The sequence below is a fragment of the Rhinoraja longicauda genome, chromosome 14 (genome assembly GCF_053455715.1).
Source record: "Rhinoraja longicauda isolate Sanriku21f chromosome 14, sRhiLon1.1, whole genome shotgun sequence".
Lineage (NCBI taxonomy): Eukaryota > Metazoa > Chordata > Chondrichthyes > Rajiformes > Arhynchobatidae > Rhinoraja > Rhinoraja longicauda.
The window spans coordinates 1,306,946-1,333,999 of NC_135966.1; the positions used below are offsets into that span (position 1 = coordinate 1,306,946).

General features: G+C 48.7%; 1 protein-coding gene across 1 annotated transcript in view; it reads right to left on the reverse strand.

The window, feature by feature from the left end:
- LOC144599974 (vascular endothelial growth factor C-like) overlaps positions 1-26,783 on the reverse strand; it is a 112,458-nt gene extending 85,675 nt beyond the window's left edge. Inside the window, exons 1-4 of the mRNA XM_078411256.1 lie at positions 26,671-26,783; positions 26,090-26,142; positions 22,982-23,008; positions 21,526-21,738 (exon numbers count right to left, since the gene is read on the reverse strand). Of these exons, the coding sequence (XP_078267382.1) occupies positions 21,526-21,738; positions 22,982-23,008; positions 26,090-26,142; positions 26,671-26,783 (406 nt within the window). The remainder of the gene's footprint in view (positions 1-21,525; positions 21,739-22,981; positions 23,009-26,089; positions 26,143-26,670) is intronic.
- Between the last annotated feature and the right edge of the window lie 271 nt (positions 26,784-27,054).

Below are 27,054 nucleotides of genomic sequence, written 5' to 3' on the forward strand. Positions count from 1 at the left end.
GCCAGGGCCCTGCAGAGTTGGCGATAATTAAATGGCATTGCTCCTGGCTTGGTCTTCCTCTGGTGAGATGGTTGGAGACTTCATGAGTCCTGGCTTCACGTAGATGTGCAGAAGTAGACACATAGAGTGAGAGAGAGAGTGATACAGTGTGGAGACAGGCCACAGCAGGGTAAGGTGTGGGCACAGAGACGTGACAATGGTCTAACACTCAGGCAGATCAGCTCTTGTCATAGAGTTATGGAGAGATCCCTCCAAACCTGCCCTATGCATGTACCTGTCATAACATCATAATTATCATGGGTAGACTGTACGGCCACTTAATTCCTCGTATGTTGCAAAACACACTTGGCTAATAAAGTATGGTTATGATGATGATTATATAAGAAAATAACTGCAGATGCTGGTACAAATCGAAGGTATTTATTCACAAAATGCTGGAGTAACTCAGCGGGTCAGGCAGCATCTCAGGAGAGAAGGAATGGGTGACGTTTTGGGTCGAGACCCTTCTTCTGACTCTCATGATGCTGCCAGGTAGTTTCATTCATTTAGTGTTTATTCTTTATGTTTTTCCTTTTTCAAATATTAATACAAATCTTTTTTTATAAAAGGTATAATGGATTTAATCTTCTGAAGAAGGGTCTCAACCCGAAACGTCACCCATTCCATCTCTCCTGAGATGCTGCCTGACCCGCTGAGTTACTCCAGCATTTTGTGTCTACCTTCGATTTGAATCAGCATCTGCAGTTATTTTCCAACTTTAGATAGTCCCTCTGTCCCTCTCTTCTCCTCCCCCTTCCCAGATCTCCCTCTATCTTCCTGTCTCCACCTATATCCTTCCTTTGTCCCACCCCCGACATCAGTCTGAAGAAGGGTCTCGACCCGAAACATCGCCCATTCCTTCTCTCCCGAGATGCTGCCTGACCTGCTGAGTTACTCCAGCATTTTGTGAATAAATACCTTCGATTTGTACCAGCATCTGCAGTTATTTTCTTATATAATCATCATCATAACCATACTTTATTAGCCAAGTGTGTTTTGCAACACAGAGGAATTTGACTTGTCATACAGTCATACCAATAAAAAACAGAACACACACAATACATTTTAACATGAACATCCCCCACAGTGCCTCCTCCACATTCCTCACTGTGATGGAAGGCAAAAAAAGTTCAATCTCTTCCCTTCTTTGTTCTCCCACGGTCGGGGGCCACGACCCTTCCGTTGTCGAGACGATCTTGGCTCCCGTAGGTGGCAGCGTTTGGGCCCTCTGAGTCGGGTCGATCAATCTCCCGCTTTGGGGGAAATCTCAGCTCCCCCGCGCTGGGCGATCGGTCCCCGGGTCGGGGCTGGTCGAACCTCCCGCGACTTTGGAGCTTCCCAACATCGGTCTCTACCCGAGACTGAGCTCCTCAATGTTGAAATCCGCAGGCCGCAGTTGGAGCGCTGATCCCAGGGAAGGGATCACAGGCTCCGATGGTAAGTCCACGGCCCCGTGATGGGGCTCAAAGTCAGTCTCGAGCAAGGTCGCCAGCTCCATGATGTTAGGCCGCAGAGTGACCGGAGATGCGATCCGGAAAACAATCGCATCTCCGGCAAGGTAAGAGATTGAGAAAAATGTTTCCCCCGATCCCCTCCCCCACCCCCCACATAAAACAAACCGGAGAACATTAACACAAACTTTATAAAACACACTAAAATAACAAAAAAGGACGAAAAAACAGACCCTTGGCGAGGCTGCCACCGCTGACGGCGCCTCCTGGTGGAATGTCTAACTGTTTCTTAAACGTTGGGATAGTCCCATCCTCAACTACCTCCTCACATCCACACCCTCGGGGGGGGGGGGGGGAAGAGAGAGAGAGAGAGAGAGAGAGAGAGAGAGAGAGAGAGAGAGAGAGAGAGAGAGAGAGAGAGGGGGGGGGGAGGGAGGGAGGGAGAGAGAGAGAGAGAGAGAGAGAGCGAGAGAGAGAGAGAGAGAGAGAGAGAGAGAGAGAGAGAGAGAGAGAGAGAGAGAGAGAGAGAGAGAGAGAGAGAGAGAGAGAGAGAGAAAAACAAAAACAAAACAGAAGGAGAGAGGAGAGAGGGAATCTAGAGGCATGAAAAAGTTCAAAGAAATCAAATCAAAGACTGCTGTCCAGTCAATGAGAAGCCTACACACGATTACAGTCGAGCTGTCCACTGTGTCCAGAGAGAGCAGAGCAGGTGACCCAACATTGGAGCTGGGGTGGGGCACAGAGTTATGTTTCTACAACCGGGAAGTGGACTTTGCCCATAAATTGTATTCAAAAAATTAGTTTAGTTTAGTTTAGTTTAGTTTAGAGATACAGAGCGGTAACAGGCCGTCCCTCGGCACCGACCAGCGATCCCCGCACACTAACACCATCCTACACATACAATTGTGTGTCTCCATTCATTTTGTATATTAAATTTGGTATTTGGTGGCGCAGCGGTAGAGTTGCTGCCTCACGGCACCAGAGACCCGGGTTCCATCCCGACTACGGGTGCTGTCTGTGCGGAGTTTGTACGTTCTCCCCGTGACCTGCGTGGGTTTTCTCCAGGTGCTTCGGTTTCCTCCCACACTCCAGAGAAGTGCATGTTTGTAGGTTAATTGGCTTGGTACAAATGTAAATTGTCCCCAGTGTGTGTAGGATAGTGTTAGTGTGCGGGGATCGCTGGTCGGTGTGGACTTGGTGGGCTGAAGGGCCTGTTTCCACTTGGTATCTCTAAACTAGACTTGACTTGACTAAACTAAACTAAACTAAACTAAACTAGAAAATAGACACAAATAGTTGGAGTAACTCAGCAGGTCAGGCAGCATCTCTGGAGAGAAGGAATGGGTGACGTTTCGGGTCGAGACCCTTCTTCAGACTGATGTCAGGGGGGCGGGACAAAGGAAGGATATAGGTGGAGACAGGAAGATGGAGGGAGATCTGGGAAGGAGGAGGGGAAGAGAGGGACAGAGGAACTATCTAAAGTTGGAGAAGTCAATGTTCATACCTCTGGGCTGCAAGCTTATGAGGTGCTGTTCCTACAATTTGTGCTGGGCCTCACTATGGCACTGGAGGAGGCCCATGACAGAAAGGTCAGACTGGGAGGGGGAGTTGAAGTGCTGAGCCACTGGGAGATCAGATTGGTTAACGCGGACCGAGCGCAGGTGTTGAGCGAAGCGATCGCCGAGCCTGCGTTTGGTTTCGCCGATGTAAATAAGTTGACATCAGCATTTGCAGTTCCTTCCTAGACCAGACTAGACTGGTCCACAGGATGGCACCAGAGGTGCACCATTGTGTTTGTGGGCTTGCTGTGATTGGCTCACGGTCACGGTCACGTCTGCAGTAGAGCCTCAAAAACAGGGACTGATTGGGAAAAATCAACCTGCTCTCTGCCCCTCATTGTCCCCCCACACTGAGCTGCGATAGGTGGGAGGGAGGGAGGAGGGATGGAGTGGGGAGGGAGGGAGGGAGGGATGGGGGGGAGGGAGGGAGGTGGGGAGGGGGAGGGAGGGAGGGGGGAGGGGGAGGGGGGTGGGAGGGAGAGAGAGGGGGAGGGATGGAGTGGGGAGGGAGGGAGGGAGGGAGGGAGGGAGGGAGGGAGGGAGGGAGGGAGGGAGGGAGGGAGGGAGGGAGGGAGGGAGGGAGGGAGGGAGGGAGGGAGGGAGGGAGGGAGGGAGGGAGGGAGGGAGGGAGGGAGGGAGGGAGGGAGGGAGGGAGGGAGGGAGGATGGAGGGAGGGTGGGGGGAGGGAGGGGGAGAGAGGGATGAGGGGGAGGGAGGAGGGGGGAGTGGGTGAGGGTGTGTGTGCGAGTGAGCTGGGGGTGGCTAACAGCTGGATGTATTGCAAGGAGCAGATTGATTGCGGTTTAAACAGGGAAGGTTGATGCAGCACAATGGCTCATTCACGTGGCCATAAAGCTCACGTTACACTGCCTCATCGTGATAGAATGGCAAACGTGACACTCATTACACTGGCCAGCACAGACAATGAATTATGTTCATTCGTGTCTGGAGCCACGGATCCATTGTTGGATGTTGCTGCATCAGATGTAGTTCCACATGTGTGTGCGTGTACGTGTGTTTACATGTGTGTGTGTTTGCATGTGTGTGCCTGTGTGTGTGTGTGTGCGCGAATGGGTGTGTGCGTGTGTGTGCTTGTACTCGCTGGAATTTAGAAGATTGAGGGGGGATCTTATAGAAACTTACAAAATTCTTAAGGGGTTGGACAGGCTAGATGCAGGAAGATTGTTCCCGATGTTGGGGAAGTCCAGAACAAGGGGTCACAGTTTAAGGATAAGGGGGGAGTCTTTTAGGACCGAGATGAGAACGTTTTTTTTTCACACAGAGAGTGGTGAATCTGTGGAATTCTCTGCCACAGAAGGTAGTTGAGGCCAGTTCATTGGCTATATTTAAGAGGGAGTTAGATGTGGCCCTTGTGGCTAAAGGGATCAGGGGGTATGGAGAGAAGGCAGGTACGGGATACTGAGTTGGATGATCAGCCATGAACATATTGAATGGCGGTGCAGGTTCGAAGGGCCGAATGGCCTACTCCTGCAGCTATTTTCTATATTTCTATGTCTGTTTCTATGTGTGTGCATGTGTGTGTGTGCATGCGTGTGTGTATGCATGTGTGTGCATGGCATGTGAGTGTGTGTGTGTGTGCGCGCGCGCGTTTGTGTGCATGTGTGCGTGTGTGCATGTGTGTGTGTGTGCGTGTGTGCGTGTGCTTGTGTGTGCCTGTGTGTGTGTGTGCATGAGGTACTGTAAGATTTGAGACGTTTTCCCTCATTTGGAAAGCAACACCAAACCAAAGAGCTGCAGTTTGGACATTTTAAACGAGAGACTGGGGCTGATAGCGGAGAAAGGCTGCGGTCAGATTAACAAAGGATGTCACAATCCGTGGGTCCTAAAATGGCTGCAGGACCTCGTGACCAGCCACAAAAAGTAAAAACCTTCCATCCCAGTCTCTAGGTTTTCTGCAAAGCCACGGCCAGAACAAAGGATGGGTATTGGCCATGCAGAAACCTACGAGACCAGGTCGGAGTCCAGACACTGGGGCGCTGACATCAGCATACTCACAATGCCCCAAGCCGACCTAAACAGTTCATCTCGTTAAGGGGGCACAATAGCCCATAGAAAACTACCTGGTAGGTGATGGGAAACCAGTTAACACCCATCACCTCACAATGAAATACCAATTAACACCGTCTGGCCATCCCCGAACATAAGGCAGATCAGAAGAAAAACTCATACATATCTTTTTGAACAAAGAGATTCCAAGATCTGGCGGGAGATAGGACGGGTCAGAAATAGTATAACTGGCCACGACTTTTGGGTGAAAAAGTTAAGTCAACTGAAGTCAAGAAGAGAGTCAGAAGGAAGTCAAACGAATGCAGGAGGAAGAAACGACAGGCAAGAAGCACGGATGCAAGAGAGAGGAACAGGCACGCAACACGAGAAGAAATACTGCAAAACGAACAGCCAGTAACCCCAGTAATAGCCCCATGGTGAGCATGTACTCCAAATCCTACATATCCTGGACATAGTTTAGTGGAGAGGGGAGGGTGGTTGTTAATAAACGTTGGGTGTGTATTGAAATATGTGTTGGTCAATGTTGCGATGCGTCGTACGTTCCCCATCTTACAGTCGTGTATGTCTTGTAGAACTGTGTGATTAAGAATTCATAAGTAAAAGGTATTCGTGTATATGTTTTGTGGAACTGTGTGTTTTAAGAATTCAGCTAAAAGGGTATTCGGGTATATGTCTTGTGAACTGTGCGTTTTGTGATTAATAAGTCAAAGGTATTCATGTGATTCAATATGTGTTTAATAGGTATGTCATATAGCAATGTATAAATATTCATGGACAATAGTCCCAAGCGCTGAATAAAAGCCTTTTCATTTAAACCCTGGTTTTCAAATCTGGTCTGGTGGAATTTTCTGCACTATAAGAGCTCCTGCATCTAAGTCGTGTCTAGAACCGTAAGGGGTGAGTGGGTCGAACCACTCACGGGGAACCAGTGTGCGCGGCCTGGTCAAGGGATCAGAGCAAGGCACGGGGACCTTAGGTCGGGCGAAAGCTCGACACAGAAACCCCTTACAGTACTGTTTCACCAATGTGCACTTCTCAGCTGCAGGATAGCAGGTCTGCTAATGAGGTGAAAATATAATAATAATGATCAATAATACAATAAGTTAATAACCATGATACTAGGTAACTGTAGGTATATGTGTGGAACTCATTGCCACAGAAGGGCCAAGTCAGTGGATGTTTTAAAGGCAGAGACAGAGATAGATTCAGGGGTTATGGGGAGAAGGTAGGAGAATGGGGTTGAGAGTGAGAGATAGTTCAGCCACGATTGAATGGCAGAGTAGACTTGATGGGCCGAATGGCCAAATACTGCTCCAATGGCTAATGAACTTAGGTGACCATAATAGAGCAAAATTGGTCCATAGTTCAACCAAAGAAACAGTCCATAGAAGGTTATCGTTGTTGAATCATAGAGTCATAGAGCATGGAAACATGCCCTTCTGCCCATCAACCCCATGCTGACCAAGATGCCCCAAACACATCCCACCTGCCCATGTTTGGTCCATATCCCTCTAAACCTGTCCTATCCATGTACCTGTCTAAATATCTTTTAAATGTTGTTATAGTACCTACTTCAACTACCTGAAGAAGGGTCTCGACCCGAAACCTCACCCATTCCTTCTCTCCAGAGATGCTGCCTGACCCAGTGAGTTACTCCAGCATTTTGTGTCTATCTTCAAACCACCTGCTTCAACTACCTCCTCTGGCAGCTTATTCCATACACACACCACCCTCTTTGTGAAAAAGTTGTGCCTCAGGTTCCTAACAAAATCTTTCTCCCCTCACATTAAACCTGTCTCCCCCTAGTTCTAGATTCCACTACTCCAAATAAAAGACTCTATGCATTCACCCTCTCTATTCCCCTCATGATTTTGTACACCTCTATAAGACCACCCCTCATCCTCCTGCGCTCCAAGGAATAGAGTCCCAGCCTACTCAACCTCTCCCTGTAGCTCAGGCCCCTCGAGTCCGAGCAACATCTCTGCACACCTTTCCAGGCCAACATCATCCAAGAGCAGGGGTGACCGAAACTGAACACAATACTCCAAATGTGGAATACCGTATTCAACAGTGCAATAATGACAGATGCACGTACAGTATTCAACAGTGCAATAATGACAGATGCATATACAGTATTCAACAGTGCAATACTGTAGTAGTGCTCATACAGTTTAACCATTGAGTGGCTTGAAGCCGGTCAGAGTTCTGAACGTCAGTGGATTATCTTTTATATAAAATTGACCGACCATCTGTAAGAAAACGATTCAGGATCCAGGGTGCAGCGGTAGAGTTGCTGCCTCGCAGTTCCAGAGACCCCGGCTCCATCCTCACTACTGGTGCTGTCTGTGCCAAGTTTGTACATTTTTGTACGTTCTGAAGAAGGATCCTGACCCGAAAAGTCACCTATCCATGTTCTCCACAGATGCTGCCTGACCCTCTGAGTTACTCCAGCACTCTGTGAAACGTCACCTATCCATGTTCTCCACAGATGCTGCCTGACCCTCTGAGTTACTCCAGCACTCTGTGAAACGTCACCTATCCATGTTCTCCAGAGATGCTGCCTGACCCGCTAAGTTACTCCAGCACTCTGTGTCTATCTACTATCTATCTCATTGGAGACCCTTGGACCATCCTAGTTGGACTTTACTGGACTTTATCTTGCACTAAATGTTATTCATGTTACTCCTTTTATCATGTATCGACTGTATACTCTGTGGATGCTTCGAGTGTAATCATGTATTGTCTTTCCGCTGACTGGTTAGCACGCAACAAACTCGGTACACATGACAATAAACTCAACTAAAATTAACCTCAAACTCAAACCATAATACAGAAAAACTGTAGACTGGGACAACTTTGCTCCATCCATGTATATAAACTGAGCACAAAAAGTAAGGAAATTTGTGTTTGGTACATTATTTCTTTGTTGTAACAATGCTTCTTGGCAATAAATCTTATACCGTTGGAAAACCTGTTTATTTCCCTTTTAAATGGTGCCATATTTGTAAGGAACATGCATTTGTGGGATGAGCAGCAGAGCTGAGTATGTGGGTTGCGCCCATGAAAAATTTGCCAAATCTTCTCTGCCAATGCCAAACAGCTTATTCTGCTGTTGCTATTGACTCTTGTTTTGAGCTTCTGGTACCCCCAGGTGCTGACAATCAGGTGCCTGATTGGCACCTGATTGGCAGCATCTGTGAGCATGGGCCCTGCTACAGTGGTCAGTAGGTGTCTGCTCCAAGAATCGGCATGCCACGTTTGACTGATCTGGATAGGGCCCGTGCGATAGGGCAACTTCAAGCTGGTGTTCCGCAAAACCAAGTTGTGGCATTATTTGGAGTGAGCCCTAGTACCATCTCCAAAGTGAAGGCCAAGTTCCATATAACAGGGGATGTCAGAGACAGGCCGTGAAGTGGGCGTCCCAAGAAGACGACACCCGAAGTAGACCGTTTCCTCACCCTGTCAGCACTTAGGAACCGTAGGCTGTCTTCTACAGATGTGCAGTCAAGGTTTGCAGGACGATATGGCCGATTTGAACACTTGTGGGATCAGCTTGGGCGTGCTGTTCGTGCCAGAGTGACCAACACAACCACGTTGGCTGACTTGTGACAAATGCTGGTTGAAGAATGGGATGCCATCCCACAACAGTGTGTGACCAGGCTGGTGACCAGCATGAGGAGGAGGTGCCAGGCTGTTGTGGCTGTGTATGGTTCTTCCACACGCTACTGAGGCTCCTGTTTATTAAATGAATAAATTGTTAAATTGCCAATATGTCTTGTTTTTTCAGACTTCAATCATCCAATCCACCAAACAACACCGAACAAGAGTCAATGGCAGAATAAGCTGTTTGGCATTGGCAGAGAACATTTGGCAGATTTTTCATGGGCGCAACCCACATACTCAGCTCTGCTGCTCATCCCACAAATGCATGTTCCTTACAAATGTGGCACCATTTAAAAGGGAAATAAACAGGCTTTCCAACGGTATAAGATTTATTGCCAAGAAGCATTGTTACAACAAAGAAATAATCTACCAAACACAAATTTCTTTACTTTTTGTGCTATGTTTATATAGTTCTTAAGGCTAACAGAATCAAGGGATATGGGGAGAGAGCAGGAACGGGGTACTGATTTTGGACGATCAGCCAAGATCATATTGAATGAAGGTGCTGGCTTGAAGGGCTGAATGGCCTCCTCCTGCACATGTTGTCTATGTTTTCTATGTTTCAGAGCAGTCATCATCTTGTGCACGTCAGCAGTAGCTGCCAGGGTTTTGGTTCCGCGGGAGGATGTGGATCATTGAGCTGTGTCCCATTGAGCCTGAGTCTTGGCTGTCAATGAGTAAATAACGAGAGTGTGCGGGCAGCAGCAGGGTTTGGTTCAGCCACAGTGTGCTGCAGAGTGGGAGTGTGGTCAGTGTGTGATTATCACCGGCTCTGTCAAATACTGCAGTGATGGCACCCGTGCTCAGTGGATGAAACAGCAGAACTCACCCTCTCTCCTCGGCCATCCATGGAAGCATTGAGTTTTTAGTTTAGTTTAGAGATACAGCGCGGAAACAGGCCCTTCGGCCCACCGGGTCCGCGCCGACCAGCGATCCCCGCACACTAACACTATCCTACACGCACCAAGGACTATTTACAGTTTTATCGAAGCCAATTAACCTACAGACCTGCACGTCTTTGGAATGTGGGAGGAAACCGGAGCACCCGGAGAAAACCCACGCAGGTCACGGGGAGAAAGTACAAACTCCGTACAGACGGCACCTGTAGTGGGGATGGAACCCGGGTCTCTGGCGCTGTGAGGCGGCAACTCTACCGCTGCGCCACCGTGCCGCTCTGGTTGGTGTGCTGCCAATCTGGACACGACTTAAAGTTGCATCTGATGTGGGATCAGACACAGTCCCAGTGCCTGGCAACTGGGGAACCTCAGTGTGGAAATAAGACAAATGGCTGCAAGTGGAAATATCTAAAAAAACACAATCCTCTTGACAATATCCATTGATATTCAGTTGACGTCTGAATGCAGAATAATTTGAGCAGGTCTCTCTCTGACTGGGGGAAAGACAGCACAAGCATTGCTCCACAGCTTCACCGATTGTTCGGCAGACCATGCTCCTTTAATTGATTTGAACGCATTAGCACTCTTGTGTGAAAACATCTTTACCAGATTCGGGGCGTTGCTCCTCAGAACTGTGACCATCTCCAGCCCCCTGAGACAATACCATACCATACCATACCATACCATACCATACCATACCATACCATACCATACCATACCATACCATACCATACCATACCATGCGATGCCATACCATACCATGCGATGCCATACCATACCATACCATACCATACCATACCATGCGATGCCATACCATACCATACCATACCATACCATACCATGCGATGCCATACCATAACCATGCGATGCCATACCATACCATACCATACCATACCATACCATACCATACCATACCATACGATGCCATACCATACCATACGATGCCATACCATACCATACCATACCATACCATACCATGCGATGCCATACCATACCATACCATACCATGCCATACCATACCATACCATACCATACGATGCGATGCGATACGATACGGCAGAACTTTGTTTATTCCAGGAGGGAAATTGATCTGTTAACAGTCATAAAAACACAAGATACATGACATGAAAGTGAGGAGTGGAAAGGATTGGGGATGAGCAAAGATTGGGGATGGGGTTAGAGAGGGGGGGAGGGGCAAGTCAGTCTACCCCATGACAGAAGAGGAAGGAGTTGTACAGTTTGACAGCCACAGGGAAGACGCCCTGACAGAGTTTGGTTGGACCTGGTGGTGTGTGCCTGATCCACTTTGATGCTGGCTGGTTTGCTAGGTAGATTATGCTGAAACTATTGAGTTGAGTTTGAGCTTAGTTTATTGTCTCTTGTACCGAGGTACAGTGCAAAGCCTTTGTTACGACACGATACGATATGATACGATATGATAGAACTTTATTTATCCCAGGAGGGAAATTGATCTGCCAACAGTCATAAAAACACAAGATCCATGAAACATGAAACTAAAGTGATGAGTGGAAAGGATTGGGAATGTGCAAAGATTGGGATGGTGGGGGGGGGGGGGGGGGGGGGGGGGGGGTGGATGCGGGGGGAGTCAGTCTCAGTCTACCCCAGGACAGAAGGGGCAGGAGTTGTACAGTTTGATAGCCACAGGGAAGAAGGATCTCCTGTAACGTTCTGTGCTGCATCTTGGTGGGACCAGTCTGTTGCTGAAGGTGCTCCTCAGGTTGGCCAGTGTGTCATGGAGGGGGTGAGCTGTATTGTCCAGGATGCTCAGGTTGGCCAGTGTGTCATGGAGGGGGGTGGGCTGTATTGTCCAGGATGCTCTGCAGTTTGAGGAGCATCCTCCCCTCCAAGACCACCACCCATGAACCCAACTCCACCCCCAGGACTGCTATCCAGTGCTACGAGACAACACATGATTACAATCGAGCCGTCCACAGTGTACAGATACATGATAAGGGAATAACGTTTAGTGCGAGATAAAGTTGTGTAAGGTCCGATCCAAGATAGACCAAGGGTCTGCAGTGAAGTAGATGGGTCAGGACTGATACTGATTTTGTTGTTGTGTATTCTGTGTGTGGCACGGTGGCACGGTGGCACGGTGGCACAGCGGTAGAGCTGTAGCCTCACAGCGCCAGAGACCCGGGGTCGATCCTGACTAGGGGTGCTGTCTGTGTGGAGTTTGTACGTTCTCCCTGTGACCGGGTGGGTTTTCTCCGGGTGCTCCGGTTTCCTCCCACATTCCAAAGACGCATGGGTTTGTAGGTTAATTGGCTGCTATAAATTGTCCCTGGTGTGTGTAGGATAGTGTTAGTGTGTGGGGATCGCTGGTCGGTGTGGACCTGGTGGGCCAGAGGACCTGTTTCCATGCTGTATCTCTAAACTAAACTAAACTGAACTAAGCCTGTTATGCTGCTGTAAGTAAGAATATAATTTTTCAGTTTTGACTATTAAACGCTCTTGACGATTGTGATTTGATTGACCCTTGAAACACAGTGGAAAATGCGTGGTGCGGGTTTAGCCTGGCGACAGTTGTTAACCTTTACCACAGCCAAAGGCAACCTTCAGTCATGTAACGCTGCACAGACAACCACTATGTAATCAAATCCCTACTGCTGCTGGTGTTGCCCTCTTCTTTCACACAACCTTATCCAACGCCATACTCAAAGATCAGTGGATCGATGAACAATTGTTTAAACATTACTCTAACATCACTAACTGTTGATCCATGGTGAATGATGCCTGACGTGCTTAGTTCCAACCACTCCTCAACAGTGTCCCGAAGACGTGCGGGTTTGTAGGTTAATTGGCCTCTGGTAGTTGCCCCTCGTGTGAGTGAGTGGGGAAACATAGAACTCGTGTGAACGGGTGATCGATGGTCAGTGTGGAGTCGGTGGGCCCAAGGGTTTGTTTCCATGTTGTATGACTCTAAACAAAGTAGCATTTATCGAGTCAGAGAGTCATAGAGACACAGAGTGATACAGTGTGGAAACAGGCCCTTTGGCCCAACTTGCCCACACCGGCCAACATGTCCCAGCTACACTAGTCCCACCTGCCCGCGTTTGGTCCATATCCCTCCAAACCTGTCCTATCCATGTACCTGTCCAACTGTTTCTTAAAAGTTGGGATAGTCCCAGCCTCAACTACCTCCTCTGGCAGCTCGTTCCATACACCCACCACCCTCTGTGTGAAAAAGTTACCCCTCAGATTAAATATTTTCCCCCTCATCTTAAACCTATATTTGTTCATCTCACAGTTGCTCCTCCTGCCAGTCACCTTCACCCTGGATTATTTGGGCTTTACCTTCCACCATTGAGGACAATCTCTACTTACTTTATCTCTGTCTGTTCCAGGGAAGGCAGCTGGAAGCACCAAGAAGAGTTCACACACTTCACTCAACACCCTCCCCCCACCCTGCATCAGTGTGTTGTCCTGTCTACACTCTCTATAAAATAATAATAATAATAATAATAATAATATTCATTTATTGTCATTGCAACGAGTACAACGAAATTAAAAAAATAGCCAATCCTGACGGTGCGTACAAACATATATGCAATAAATGCAAAAACAAATAAATACAATTATATTAAGTACAAAGATTTTTTAACAGTGTTGCGTAGTGCAGAAGGTAGTGTTCAGTTCTCGTATGGCCCTGGGGTAAAAACTGTTCTTAAGTCTGTTTGTTCAGGATTTGATCGACCTGAAACGTCGACCAGAGGGCAGATGAACAAACAGACGGTGGCCGGGGTGGGATGGATCTTTTATTATTTTGCCTGCTCTACTGAGGCAGCGTAGGCTGAACAGGTGCTCCAGGGGGGGCAGTGAGCAGCCGATGATCTTCTGGGCCGTTGTGATGACCCTCTGAAGGGCCTTCCTGTCCTTTTCTGAGCAGCTGGCATACCATGTGGTTATACAGTATGCCAGCACACTCTCGATGGAGCAGCGATAGAAGGACATCATGAGCTTCTCCTGCAGGTTGGTTTTCCTGAGGATCCTCAGGAAGTTGAGTCTCTGCTGTGCCTTCTTCACTGTGGTGATGGTGTTGGTAGACCAGGTAAGATCCTCTGCGATGTGCGTACCCAGGAACCTGAAAGCGGGTACCCTTTCCACACAGACCCCATTGATGTAGAGTGGGTCGTATTCTACACTGGTTTTCCTGAAGTCAATTATAAGTTCCTTTGTTTTGGAGGAGTTCAGGACAAGATTGTTCACTGAACACCATGCTGCCAGCCTTTGGATTTCATCCCTGTAGGCTGTCTCATCTCCTTCTGAGATGAGTCCAACCACAGTCGTGTCATCCGCGAACTTGATGATGGTGTTGGTGGGATGGGTGGGGGCGCAGTCGTGAGTGTAGAGGGAGTAAAGGATGGGGCTCAACACACAGCCCTGTGGTGAGCCGGTGCTCAGTGTAATGGTGGAGGAGAGGTGAGGGCCTATTTTGATGGTCTGGGGGCGGTTGGTCAGGAAGTCCTTGATCCATTGGCAGATGGTTTGGGAAAATCCAAGGTCAGAAAGTTTGGTGACCAATCTGCTCGGGATGACCGTGTTAAAGGCAGAGCTGAAGTCGAGGAAGAGCATCCTCACATAGCTCCCCTGGTGTTCAAGGTGGGTCAGTGCAGTGTGAAGAGCAGTGTCGATGGCATCCCCTGTAGACCTATTTGCTCTGTAGGCAAACTGGTGTGGGTCGAAGGTGGGTGGGAGGCTGGCTTTGATGTGCTGCAGGACCAGTCTCTCGAAGCACTTTGTGATGACCGGTGTGAGTGCTACCGGACGGTAGTCGTTAAGACCGCTGATGACAGACTTTTTCGGCAGTGGGATGATTGTGGCGGACTTCAGGCAGGGAGGGATGGTGGATTTTAAAAGGGACAGGTTGAAGATTTTTGTGAAGACCTCAGATAATTGGTCTGCACATTCCCTCAGCACTCTGCCCGTCACACCATCGGGGCCTGCAGCTTTCCTGGGATTCACTGCTCTGAGCACGCGCTTAACATCATACTCCTGCACAGTGAAGGTGTTGCTGTCAGGTGCTGGAGAGGGTGTTATGTCTGCCACTGCAGCTTTCACCTCGAAACGAGCAAAGAAACAGTTAAGTTCCTCAGCCAGCGAGGCGTCGCCGTCGGCAGTCGTGCGGTTGCTGGTCTTGTAGTTGGTGATGTGCTGGATGCCTTGCCATACCCGCCGTGGGTCATTGTTGGTAAAGTGGTCCTCAATCTTCCTCTTGTAGGACGCTTTGGCATCCTTGATGCCTCTCTTCAGGTTGGTTCTAGCAGCACTGTATAGAGCTCTATCACTAGACCTGAAGGCGGTGTTACGGTCCTTGAGGAGAGACCTGACATCCTTTGTCATCCAGGGCTTCTGATTGGGATACAACCGGATACGTTTGTCGACGGTGACATTGTCAACACAGTTTTGGATGTAGCAGAGTACAGTTGATGTATACTCCTCTAAGTCCTGATCCTCAAAAATATCCCAGTTGGTCCTTTCGAAGCAATCCTGCAGCTGCGAGGAAGCTCCTTCAGGCCATGTCTTAACAGTCTTTATGGTGACTGGAGCTTTCCTCCTGAGTGGGGTGTATGCTGGAGTTAAGAATATGGACAGGTGATCTGACTGCCCCAGGTGAGTGGCATAGAGTCATCAAGCCATTCAGAGCGGAAACAGGCCCTTCGGCCCACCTTGTCCATGCTGACCATGTTGGTATACTGGGGCAGTCCCATTTGTCTGCATTTGTCCTTTGGAGAGAAGGAATGGATGACGCTTCGGGTCGAGACCCTTCTTCAGACCAGAAACGTCACCCATTCCTTCTCTCCACAGATGCTGCCTGACCCGCTGAGTTACTCCAACACTCTGTGAAACGTCACCTATCCATGTTCTCCACAGATGCTGCCTGACCCGCTGAGTTACTCCAACACTCTGTGAAACGTCACCTATCCATGTTCTCCAGAGTTGCTGCCTGACCCGCTGAGTTACTCCAGCACTCTGTGTCTGTCCCAGGACTGTGCAGGGAACATGAGTATAACTTCCCCCAGTACATTAAAAGAAGTATTCATAGCTAATCTCCCTTTCATATCACTTCTCTAATCCATGGTCTTCATACCCTTTTATTCCCTGGGCTTCAATATAACGCGTGCCACTTATTGATCTGCCTTGCTGCCTCATCAAAAGAACTCCATCACGTTAGTTAAATTCAAGCCGACTTTAACAAATCCGAGCTGGATTCCTATAATCCCCGTCAAGAAGATTGCTGGATATTTGAAGGAACTTTAATCTTGTTCTATGCCTTTATATATAAAAGAACAGAGCAATGGTATCATTGGTCATCATCTATGTACATGCTTTCAAATGCACAGGGTTAGGGTAAGCAACAGATTTCTTCACAGCTGTTCATAGGCTTGAAGGACAATGGGAAGCCAATGAGTGAAACAGGCCACCATGAAGACAGCTGTCTCCATCCGTAAAGTGATGCCTGAAGTTTAGAGTTTAGAGAGACAGCATGGAAACAGGCCCTTTGACCCACTGAGTCCACGCCAAACATCGATCACCTGCACCTCCTCCAACCTCATCTATTGCATCCGCTGCTCTAGATGTCAACTTATTTACATCAGTGAAACCAAACGCAGGCTCGGCGATCGCTTTGCTCAACACCTTCGCTCAGTCCACCTTAACCAAACTGATCTCCCGGTGGCCGAGCACTTCAACTCCCCCTCCCATTCCCAGTCTGACCTTTCTGTCATGGGCCTCCTCCAGTGCCATAGTGAGGCCCACCGGAAATTGGAGGAACAGCACCTCATATTTCGCTTGGACAGCTTGCAGCCCAGTGGTATGAACATTGACTTCTCCAACTTTAGATAGTTCCTCTGTCCCTCTCTTCCCCCTCCTCCTTCCCAGATCTCCCTCTATCTTCCTGTCTCCATCTATCTCCTTCCTTTATCCCGCCCCCCTGACATCAGTCTGAAGAAGGGTCTCGACCCGAAACGTCACCCATTCCTTCTCTCCTGAGATGCTGCCTGACCTGCTGAGTTACTCCAGCATTTTGTGAATAAATACCTTCGATTTGTACCAGCATCTGCAGTTATTTTCTTACACTACCCCTTCATGCTAGTTTAGTCTGAAGAAGGGTCTCGACCCGAAACGTCACCCATTCCTTCTCTCCAGAGATGCTGCCTGTCCCGCTGAGTTACTCCAGCATTTTGTGTCTATCTTCGATTTAAACCAGCGTCTGCAGTTCTTTCCTACATGCTAGTTCTATGTTATCCCACCTCCTCATTCACTCCCAGGGTGGTCTAGTGGATAATGAAGCTGGTTGTCAACACACCAGGGGCCTGCTGCAGAGGAACAATATTTGATGATGTGACCAAAAAGGTTGATGAGGGCAGAGCTGTAGATGTTGTATACATAGATTTCATTAAAACATCCGACAAGGTTCCGCATGGTAGGCTGCTGTGGAAGGTTAGATCCCATGGGATCCAAGGAGAGATAGCTGAATGGATAGCGAATTGGCTCCATGGAAGGAAGCAGAGGGTGATGGTGGAAGGTTGCTTCTCGGACTGGAGGCCTGTGACTAGTGGTGTGTCTCAGGGTTCAGTAATGGGCCCGTTACTGTTTGTCATCTACATCAATGATTTGGATGAGAACACACAGGGCAAGATGAGCAAGTTTGCAGGTGACACAGACGTGGGTGGACTAGTGGATAATGAAGCTGGTTGTCAAATATTGCAGCAGGATCTGGATCGATTGGCCAGGTGGGCAGAGGAATGGTTGATGGAATTTAATACTAAGAAATGTGTGGTGTTGCATTTTGGCAAGTCTAACATGGGCAGGACCTACACAGTGAATGGTAATAATAATAATAATAATAATGCATTACATTTATATAGCGCTTTTCTAGAAACCCAAAGACGCTTTACATATTAGATCTAACATAAAGACAAATAAATAAACGAACAGAAAAGGATGAATAAGGTGGAGCGGAGGTCAATGATTGAAGGCAGTGTTGAACAAGTGAGACTTCAGTGATGTTTTAAATGTGGTGAGTGAGGAGGAGTCTCTGATGGTTTGAGGTAGTGAGTTCCAGAGGGTGGGAGCAGCGATGGAGAAAGCCCTGTCCCCCCAGGATCTGAGTTTGGTCCGGATGGGGGGGGACAGGAGGTTAGCAGCAGCAGAGCGGAGGGTGCGGGTGGGAGTGTGTCTGTGGAGGAGGTCAGTCAGGTAGGATGGGGAGTGTTGTAGAGCAGAGGGATCTCGGAGTGCAGATACATAGTTTGATGACAGTGACATTAAAGATAGGTAAAGCAGTCTGAAAGGCTTTCAGCACATTGGCCTTCATCAGTCAGGATATTGAGTATTGAAGTTGGGGGGTCATGTTGCAGTTGTATAAGACGTTGGCGAGGCCACATTTAGAGTATTGTGTTCAGTTCTGGGCACCAGGTAATAAGAAAGATGTTGTCAAGTTGGAATGAGTTCAGTGAAGATTTACAAGGGTGTTGCCAGGACTCGAGGGCCTGAGCTGGCTGGGACTCTATTCCTTGTAGCGCAGGAGCCTTTATGTCATCAGCACTCTCCAGTAGCTGGAAGAGTGTTGATGGTGATGCCAAGGTGCTCCTTGCAGGGTTCGCTGACAGGGTTCAGTTTAGAGATACAGCACAGAAACAGGCCCTTCGGCCCACCGAGTCCGCACCGACCAGCGATCCCCACACACTAACACAACCCTACACACACTAGGGACAATGTACCCTTACACCAAGCCATTTAACCTACAAACCTGCACGTCTTTGGTGTGTGGGAAGAAACCGAATATCAGAGAAAACCCACGTGGTCACGTGGAGAACGTACAAACTCTGTACAGACAGTACCCATAGTCAGGATGGAACCTGGGTCTCTGGTGCTGTAAGTGCTGTAAGGCATCAACTCTACCTCCGCGCCACCATGCCGCCCTGAGCAGTGTTGCTAAGTGCCGGTGTGTATAAATGAGAAGTGTTCAGTAAAGTCCACTAACTATGAAGTATTGTGATGTGAGGCAGTCGGCCAAAGCTGTTTTTAAAGTCCAGTTAAACAATACAGTGATAATTTTCAAGCTTTCTAATGCAGCTTTCAAGAGACAAGCAAATCCCAGTTAATCCTGTGAAATGCCACTGATAAATTCCTAACCCCTTGAATTGACATTCAAAACCATGACACCACCAGATTGTTGTGAAATCCATTTGATTTGTCAAAGACCTTCAGGGAAGGACCTTTACTGTCCTTACCCAGTCTGCCTTAGACTTCAGACTTTAGAGATACAGTGTGGAAACAGGCCCTTCAGCCCACCGAGTCCATGCCGACCAGCGATCCCCACACACCAGCGATCCCCACACACTAGCGATCCCCACACACCAGCGATCTCCACACACTAGCGATCCCCACACACCAGCGATCCCCACACACTAGCGATCTCCACACACTAGCGATCCCCACACACTAGCGATCCCCACACACTAGCACTACCCTACACACACCAGCGATCCCCACACACCAGCGATCCCCACACACCAGCGATCCCCACACACTGGCGATCCCCACACACTAGCGATCCCCACACACTAGCGATCCCCACACACTAGCACTACCCTACACACTGGCGATCCCCACACACTGGCGATCTCCACACACTAGCGATCCCCACACACTAGCGATCCCCACACACTGGCGATCCCCACACACCAGCGATCCCCACACACTAGCGATCCCCACACACTGGCGATCCCCACACACTAGCGATCCCCACACACTGGCGATCCCCACACACCAGCGATCCCCACACACTAGCACTACCCTACACACACCAGCGATCCCCACACACCAGCGATCCCCACACACTAGCGATCCCCACACACTGGCGATCCCCACATACTAGCACTACCCTACACACACTAGCGATCCCCACACACTAGCGATCCCCACACACTGGCGATCCCCACACACTAGCGATCCCCACACACTAGCGATCCCCACACACCAGCGATCCCCACACACTGGCGATCCCCACACACCAGCGATCCCCACACACTGGCGATCCCCACACACTAGCGATCCCCACACACTAGCACTACCCTACACACACCAGCGATCCCCACACACCAGCGATCCCCACACACTAGCGATCCCCACACACCAGCGATCCCCACATACTAGCACTACCCTACACACACTAGCGATCCCCACACACTAGCGATCCCCACACACCAGCGATCCCCACACACTGGCGATCCCCACACACTGGCGATCCCCACACACTAGCACTACCCTACACACACTAGGGACTATTTATAATTTTCAGAAGCCAATTAACGTACAAACCAGCATGTCTTTGTGGGAGTGTGGGAGGAAACCGGAGCATCCGGAGAAAACCCACTTGGTCACGGGGAGAGCGTACAAACTCCGTACAGACAGCACCCGTGGTCAGGATGGAACATGGATCTCTGGCGCTGTGAGGCAGCAGCTCTACCCGCTGCGCCACCGTGCCGGCCCCTAGATATTTTCTTGCAACCTCCTTGACCATAAAGATGTCCATTATTCTGTATCGGAACACCCACAATTAAACACTCTTAGACAATAGACAACAGGTGCAGGAGGAGGCCATTCGGCACTTTGAGCCAGTACCGCCATTCAATGTGATCATGGCTGATCATTCTCAATCAGTACCCCGTTCCTGCCTTCTCCCCATACCCCCTGACTCCGCTATCCTTAAGAGCTCTATCTAGCTCTCTCTTGAACGCATTCACAGAATTGGCCTCCACTGCCTTCTGTGGCAGAGAATTCCACAGATTCACAACTCTCTGACTGAAAAAGTTTTTCCTCATCTCCGTTCTAAATGACCAACCCCTTATTCTTAAACTGTGGCCCCTTGTTCTGGACTCCCCCAACATTGGGAACATATTTCCTGCCTCTAACGTGTCCAACCCTTAATAATCGTATACGTTTTGATAAGATCCCCTCTCATCCTTCTAAATTCCAGTGTATACAAGCCATATGACAGTCCCGCCATTCTGGGAATTAACCTAGTGAGCCTACGCTGCACGCCCTCAATAGCTCTTGACTCACTCTTGACTCATTTCCTTCAAACTTTGCCCCTCTCGATTTAAAGCTGTGCCCTGCAGCGTTTGAAAACATAAATGCAACTTGCTGTAGACTTGAGTGGCTGGTGTGAAGGACCATCTCGTACACCCCTGTGTAATTCCAATACTCTTCGCAAGTGGAAAACAATTGGCATTGCGCTACTGTTCCACTTCACTACCTTTACTTCTCCACTGAAGCCAATTTTACAGCCCAGCGGTTTCAATAGGAAAGAAGATGGCTATGTACAAAACTGCAAGTGATTTGCTAAGACACATTTGCTCCATCAGATTTATTTGTGCAATGTTTTCTCGCTATTTCCCGGCTTAATTGCCTAATTATTTCTACTAATATATTGGAATTAAACTGTTGCAATCAAAACACTATCTGCAGGCAAGTGGCAACAGGAGCATCTTGCTCAGTCAGGTAGCACCTGGCCGGGGATGTGGGCAGGTAGCATGCACCTGTGGACAGGTAACATCCACCTGTGGACAGGTAACATCCACCTGTGGACAGGTAACATCCACCTGTGGACAGGTAGCATGGACCTGTGGGCAGGTAACATGCACCTGTGGACAGGTAGCATGCACCTGTGGACAGGTAGCATGGACCTGTGGGAAGGTAGCATGGACCTGTGGACGATTCACCTGGCTGGGGATGTGGGCAGGCGGCATGCACCTGTGGACAGGTAACATGGCCCTGTGGCCAGGTAACATGGACCTGTGGACAGGTAGCATGTGCATGTGGACAGGTAGCATGGACCTGTGGACAGGTAGCATATACCTGTGGACAGGTCACACCTGGACAGGTAGCATATACCTGTGGACAGGTCACACCTGGCCAGGTAGCATGGACCTGTGGACAGGTAACATGGATTTGTGGACAGGTAGCGTGTACATGTGGACAGGTAGCATGTACATGTGGACAGGTAGCATGTAGATGTGGACAGGTAGCATGGACCTGTGGACAGGTCACACGTGGCTAGGTAGCATGGACCTGTGGACAGGTAGCATGTACATGTGGACAGGTAGCATGTACATGTGGACAGGTAGCTTGGACCTGTGGACAGGTAGCATGGACCTGTGGACAGGTAGCATGGACCTGTGGACAGGTAGCATGGACCTGTGGACAGGTAGCATGGACCTGTGGACAGGTAGCATGGACCTGTGAACAGGTAGCATGGACCTGTGGACAGGTAGCATGGACCTGTGGGCAGGTAGCATGTACATGTGACAATAAAACACTCTTGACTCTTGAATTGACCCTCCCTAAAATTTGGGTAGTGCCCTGACCCCGGAGTGTCACCTATCCATGTTCTCCAGAGATGCTGCCTGACCCGCTGAGTTTCAGTGCTGCACTCTTCTATGTTCCATGTAACTTACCTCCATGTAACAACGTTGGTGTTAAAGCTTGAGAACATGGGCGACACACAGTGGCGCAGCGGGTAGAGCTGCTGCCTCACAACGCCAGGGTTCTGAGTTCGATCCTGACTACGGGCGCTGTCTGTACGGAGTTTGTACGTTCTCCCCGTGACCCGCGTGGGTTTTCTCCGGGATCTCCGGTTTCCTCCCACTCTCCAAAGACGTAAAAGGTTTGTAGGCTAATTGGCTTCTGTAAATTGTTAATTGTCCCTGGTGTGTTTTGATGGTGTAAGCGTGTGGGGATTGCTAGTCAGTGCGGACTCGGTGAGCAGAAGGGCCTGTTTCCGCGCTGTATCTTTAAACTAAACTAAAACTCCTGAAGAAATATGGCCTTGCTCTGGAGCCCAAGGCAGCCTTGCTGTGAACTCTTTCACAATGTTCCTCCAGCTTTGCGTCTTCTCTCGTTCAGCTGGGATACCTGTGCAGGTGTCGTTGACGTACGGAGCGAGGAGTTATTCAGACTCTGCCTGCGTTGGTCTATTCCCGATCACACAGGGCACTGCGGTCCATCTGGCATCTATCTACAGGACTCTGTTTATTCCGTGCTGCCTTTCAACAATTGCATGCAATCCCCATCATGGTGTGCAGAAAGCTCAGAGTCTGAAGCACACTCTGTCGAGCGAGGCAGGCCCTTTGTGTCACGGTTGAGTTGCTGTGTTACTAAATAAGTGGAATTGCTTTCATTGTTGTCTGAATATCTATTAGTGTTGGCTTCAAGGACAGTACTTTCTCCAGCTGTATGTTATTGTAATCCCTTCCAACCAAAAGGCACTTATTATCAATACTTTAAATCTACTTTGATTCTTATTTTAAGATACCTGAGAAATAGGCATTGAATTTGCAATCTGAAACACACGAATGTTATTTAACACAACCAGATCTTACTGTTGTAAGCACTTTATTACAAATTTCCTCACGTTCCAATTTTGCAGAGAATGCATGGGCCTGATTCATGGCTGAGCCTCAATATACTGAGCTCTCAAAAGAAGAATGTTTATTTGATTACTATTGTCACATTTAGCGTTTGTGGGCACTGGGCCTGTACTCGCTGGAGCTTAGAAGGATGAGGGGGGACCTCATTGAAACGTACCGAATAGTCAAAGGCCTGGATAGAGTGGATGTGGAGAGGATGTTTCCACTAGTGGGAGAGTCTAGGACCAGAGGGCACAGCCTCAGCATTAAAGGACGTTCCTTTAGAAAGGAATTTAGTCAGAGGGTGGTGAATCTGTGGAATTCATTGCCACAGACGCCTGTGGAGGCCAAGTCAATGAATATGTTTAAAGCAGAAATAGTTAGATTCTTGATTAGTGCAGGTGTCAGGGGTTATGGGAGAAGTCAGGAGAATGGGGTTAGGAGGGAGAGATAGATCAGACGTGATCAAATGGTGGAGTAGACTTGATGGGCCGAGTGGCCAGCGTTGGACTGACCACCACTTCCCTGCTTTCCTGGCGAGCCCCTTCACTTCCTTCTAGGCGGCACGGTGGCGCAGCGGTAGAGTTGCTGCCTCACAGCCCCAGAGACCCGTGTTCCATCCCGACTACGGGCGCTGTCTGTATGGAGTTTGTACGTTCTCCCCGTGACCTGCGTGGGTTTTCTCTGAGTTCTTCGGTTTCCTCCCACACTCCAAAGACGTGCAGGTTTGTGGGTTAATTATTTTCTGTAAAATTGTAAATTGTCCCTAGTATGTGTAGGATAGTGTTAATGTGCGGGGATCGCTGGGCGGCACGGACCCGGTGGGCCGAAGGGCCTGTTTCCGCGCTGTATCTCTAAACTAAATTTTTTTAAAGTTGAAGTAACTTGAATGAAATCAGCGATCTCTGGAGTGAAATATTGGTAATGTATCAGTTTGTGAATCCTTGATGAATTAATGGTCCTAATTTATTCTTGGAAAGCTCTAGTGAAGTGTTGGTCCGTTAGGAATCATTAAGTTGGTGTGATTCACACTATGTAGGCAGGCAGAGGTACATCTCTCATCACATTTAATTCATCCCACCATTACACTTTGCCTTATTACATAATAGAAATGAATGAGTCCACAGCGATTCATCGTGTAAGTTGATCATTTTACGGGATTTAAGCAATATAACTTACAAAGGTCCACGCTGGATTTTCCTTCTGCTTTAGGCCAGAGTGATCCTTTACAACACTCCTTTTTAGTTTAGAGATACAGCGCGGAAACAGGCCCTTCGGCCCACTGAGTCCGTGCTGCCCAGCAACCACCTCGTACACTAACACTATCCTACACACACTAGGGACAATTTACAACTTACAATTGACAGATGAATGTGTAGGAAGGAAGTGCAGATGCTGGTTTAAACCGAAGACAGGCACAAAAAGTAATCTGTGGAAGGGTCTCAACCCGAAACGTCACCCATTCCTTCTCTCCGGAGATGCTGCCCGACCCACTGAGTTACTCCAGCTTTCTGTGTCTGTTTACAATTTACAGAAGCCAATTAGCCTATAAGTGTGGGAGGAAACCGGAGCACCCGGAGAAAACCCACGCAGGTCACGGGGAGAACGTGCAAACTCCGTACAGACAGCACCCGTGGTCAGGATGGAACCCGTTCTCTGGCGCTGTGAGGCGGCAACTCTACCGCTGTGCCACCGTGCCACCTTACATGTACAACATCCTGCTTGTCATGTTAAAGCCTTCACTTAAATACAAGCGGCTCATGTTGTTGTTTCATGTCCTGATGCTTTCTTTTATCACCATCGTGCCCCTTAATTCACAATTATTCATTCCAAGGAATGCAGAAACATGCACTCACCTGTAAAACTAAACAGCATTAAACTCAAGTGACCCTGGCTTTCCCTCTCTCCCCCCCCCCCCCCCCCCACCCTAGTTCTCCGACTGGTTTCACTGTCCTCCTGGTTACCTTTACCAATTGTACACCTCGTTGTCACATTCCCCTCAGCTAACAATGATCCATTTACATTTCCTTGACCACCGTCTGCTTTGATCTGTCTTTTTCACACCTTACCCTTCCATATCTTTAGTCTCAGTCTGAAGAAGGGTCGCGACCCGAAACGTCACCCATTCCTTCTCTCCAGAGATGCTGCCTGTCCCGCTGAACAACTCCAGCTTTTTGTGTCTATCTTCTGCATTAAAGCTTCCTTGAGCAAAGTCTGCAGATGTAATGCAGAGAACAGGTTCGGTCCCGACCACGGGCGCCATCTGTATGGAGTTTGTACGTTCTCCCCGTGACCTGCGTGGGTTTTCTCCGGGTGCTCCGGTTTCCTCCCACACTCCAAAGACGCGCAGATTTGTAGGTTAATTGGCTCGGTATGAATGTAAGACTGTCCGTAATGTGTGCAGGATAGTTTTAGTGTGTGGGGATCGCTGGTGGGCACGGACTCGGTGGGCCGAAGGGCCTGTTTAGCGCAGTATAGACAATAGACAATAGGTGCAGGAGGAGACCATTCGGCCCTTCGAGACAGCACCGCCATTCAATGTGATCATGGCTGATCATTCTCAATCAGTACCCCGTTCCTGCCTTCTCCCCATACCCCCTGACTCCGCTATCCTTAAGAGCTCTATCTAGCTCTCTCTTGAATGCATCCAAAGAATTGGCCTCCACTGCCTTCTGAGGCAGAGAATTCCACAGATTCACAACTCTCTGACTGAAAAAGTTTTTCCTCATCTCCGTTCTAAATGGCCTACCCCTTATTCTTAAACTGTGGCCCCTGGTTCTGGACTCCCCCAACATTGGGAACATGTTTCCTGCCTCTAACTTGTCCAACCCCTTAATATTCTTATACGTATCGATAAGATCTCCTCTCATCCTTCTAAATTCCAGTGTAAATTCCAGTATCTCTAAACTAAACTAAACTGGGCTTGTGTGGAAAGTGCAGTAGCTGCCGTTGCCAGCACCACAAACGTGCAGCTTGACTCTCTCTCTCTCCGCTTGATGGCAGTGCGAGCTCACACGTTGTCTCGCTCTCCGGAGAGCCTCCAGGCAGCGAGCCCTTTATCCCAGCCCTGCATATCCACAGGATCAATTACAATGTAATTAACTTGATCCTTTTGGGCCTGTATGCGAGGCGCCTGCTTTTGTTTGCAATGCTCAGCATTGAAACCAATCTCCAAAGTTGGGATCACCACTCTTCTCATTAAAGTAGCGTTGATCGCAGACAAGTGATTGGAAGAGGTTTAAGTGGCTGGTTGTTATTTTGTTGCAGAGATCACCATGTAAGCCATGGAATGTTGGAGATTCAATTATTATTAGCCAGAGAGAATTAACAACTAAACACTGGACAAACACAAACTGCTGCCTCGGTACCTGGCTTTACCAAGAGCTTGGGGAGTTGGGATAAGTTTAGCTTTTCACGTTTGTTTGTTCTGTGTTGCTGTAAGTATACCGATGGGATAAATGGATCTTCTCTGCATCTTAAAGAGTAGTCTACCATCAATAAAACAAATTATTATCAATGCACCATTGCAAAGAAGACTCAGATGGAGTTTACTACCAGCCATGTTATTGTATGAACATTATACGATCGAACCTACAAGACCTCCACGGTGGACCAGGCGGGCGAAGCTATCTTGAGCTCAGCGTCTGTGAAGGTGGATGAAGGCTGCAACAGGTCTATCAGCTCCAAGCGTCTCGGTTCCCTTGCCATTGGAATGAGTTGATTGATTTGTGAAGGACCGTGTGCTTCTTGGAGTGCAACATCAAGTACACGTTAAACACACACACGCACACACAGGTATCACAAAATGCTGGAGTAACTCAGCAGGTCAGGCAGCATCTCAGGAGAGAAGGAATGGGTGACGTTTCTGGTCGAGACCCTTCTTCAGACTGAAGAAACGTCACCCATTCCTTCTCTCCTATAGACAATAGACAATAGGTACAGGAGGAGGCCATTCAGCCCTTCGAGCCAGCACCGCCAT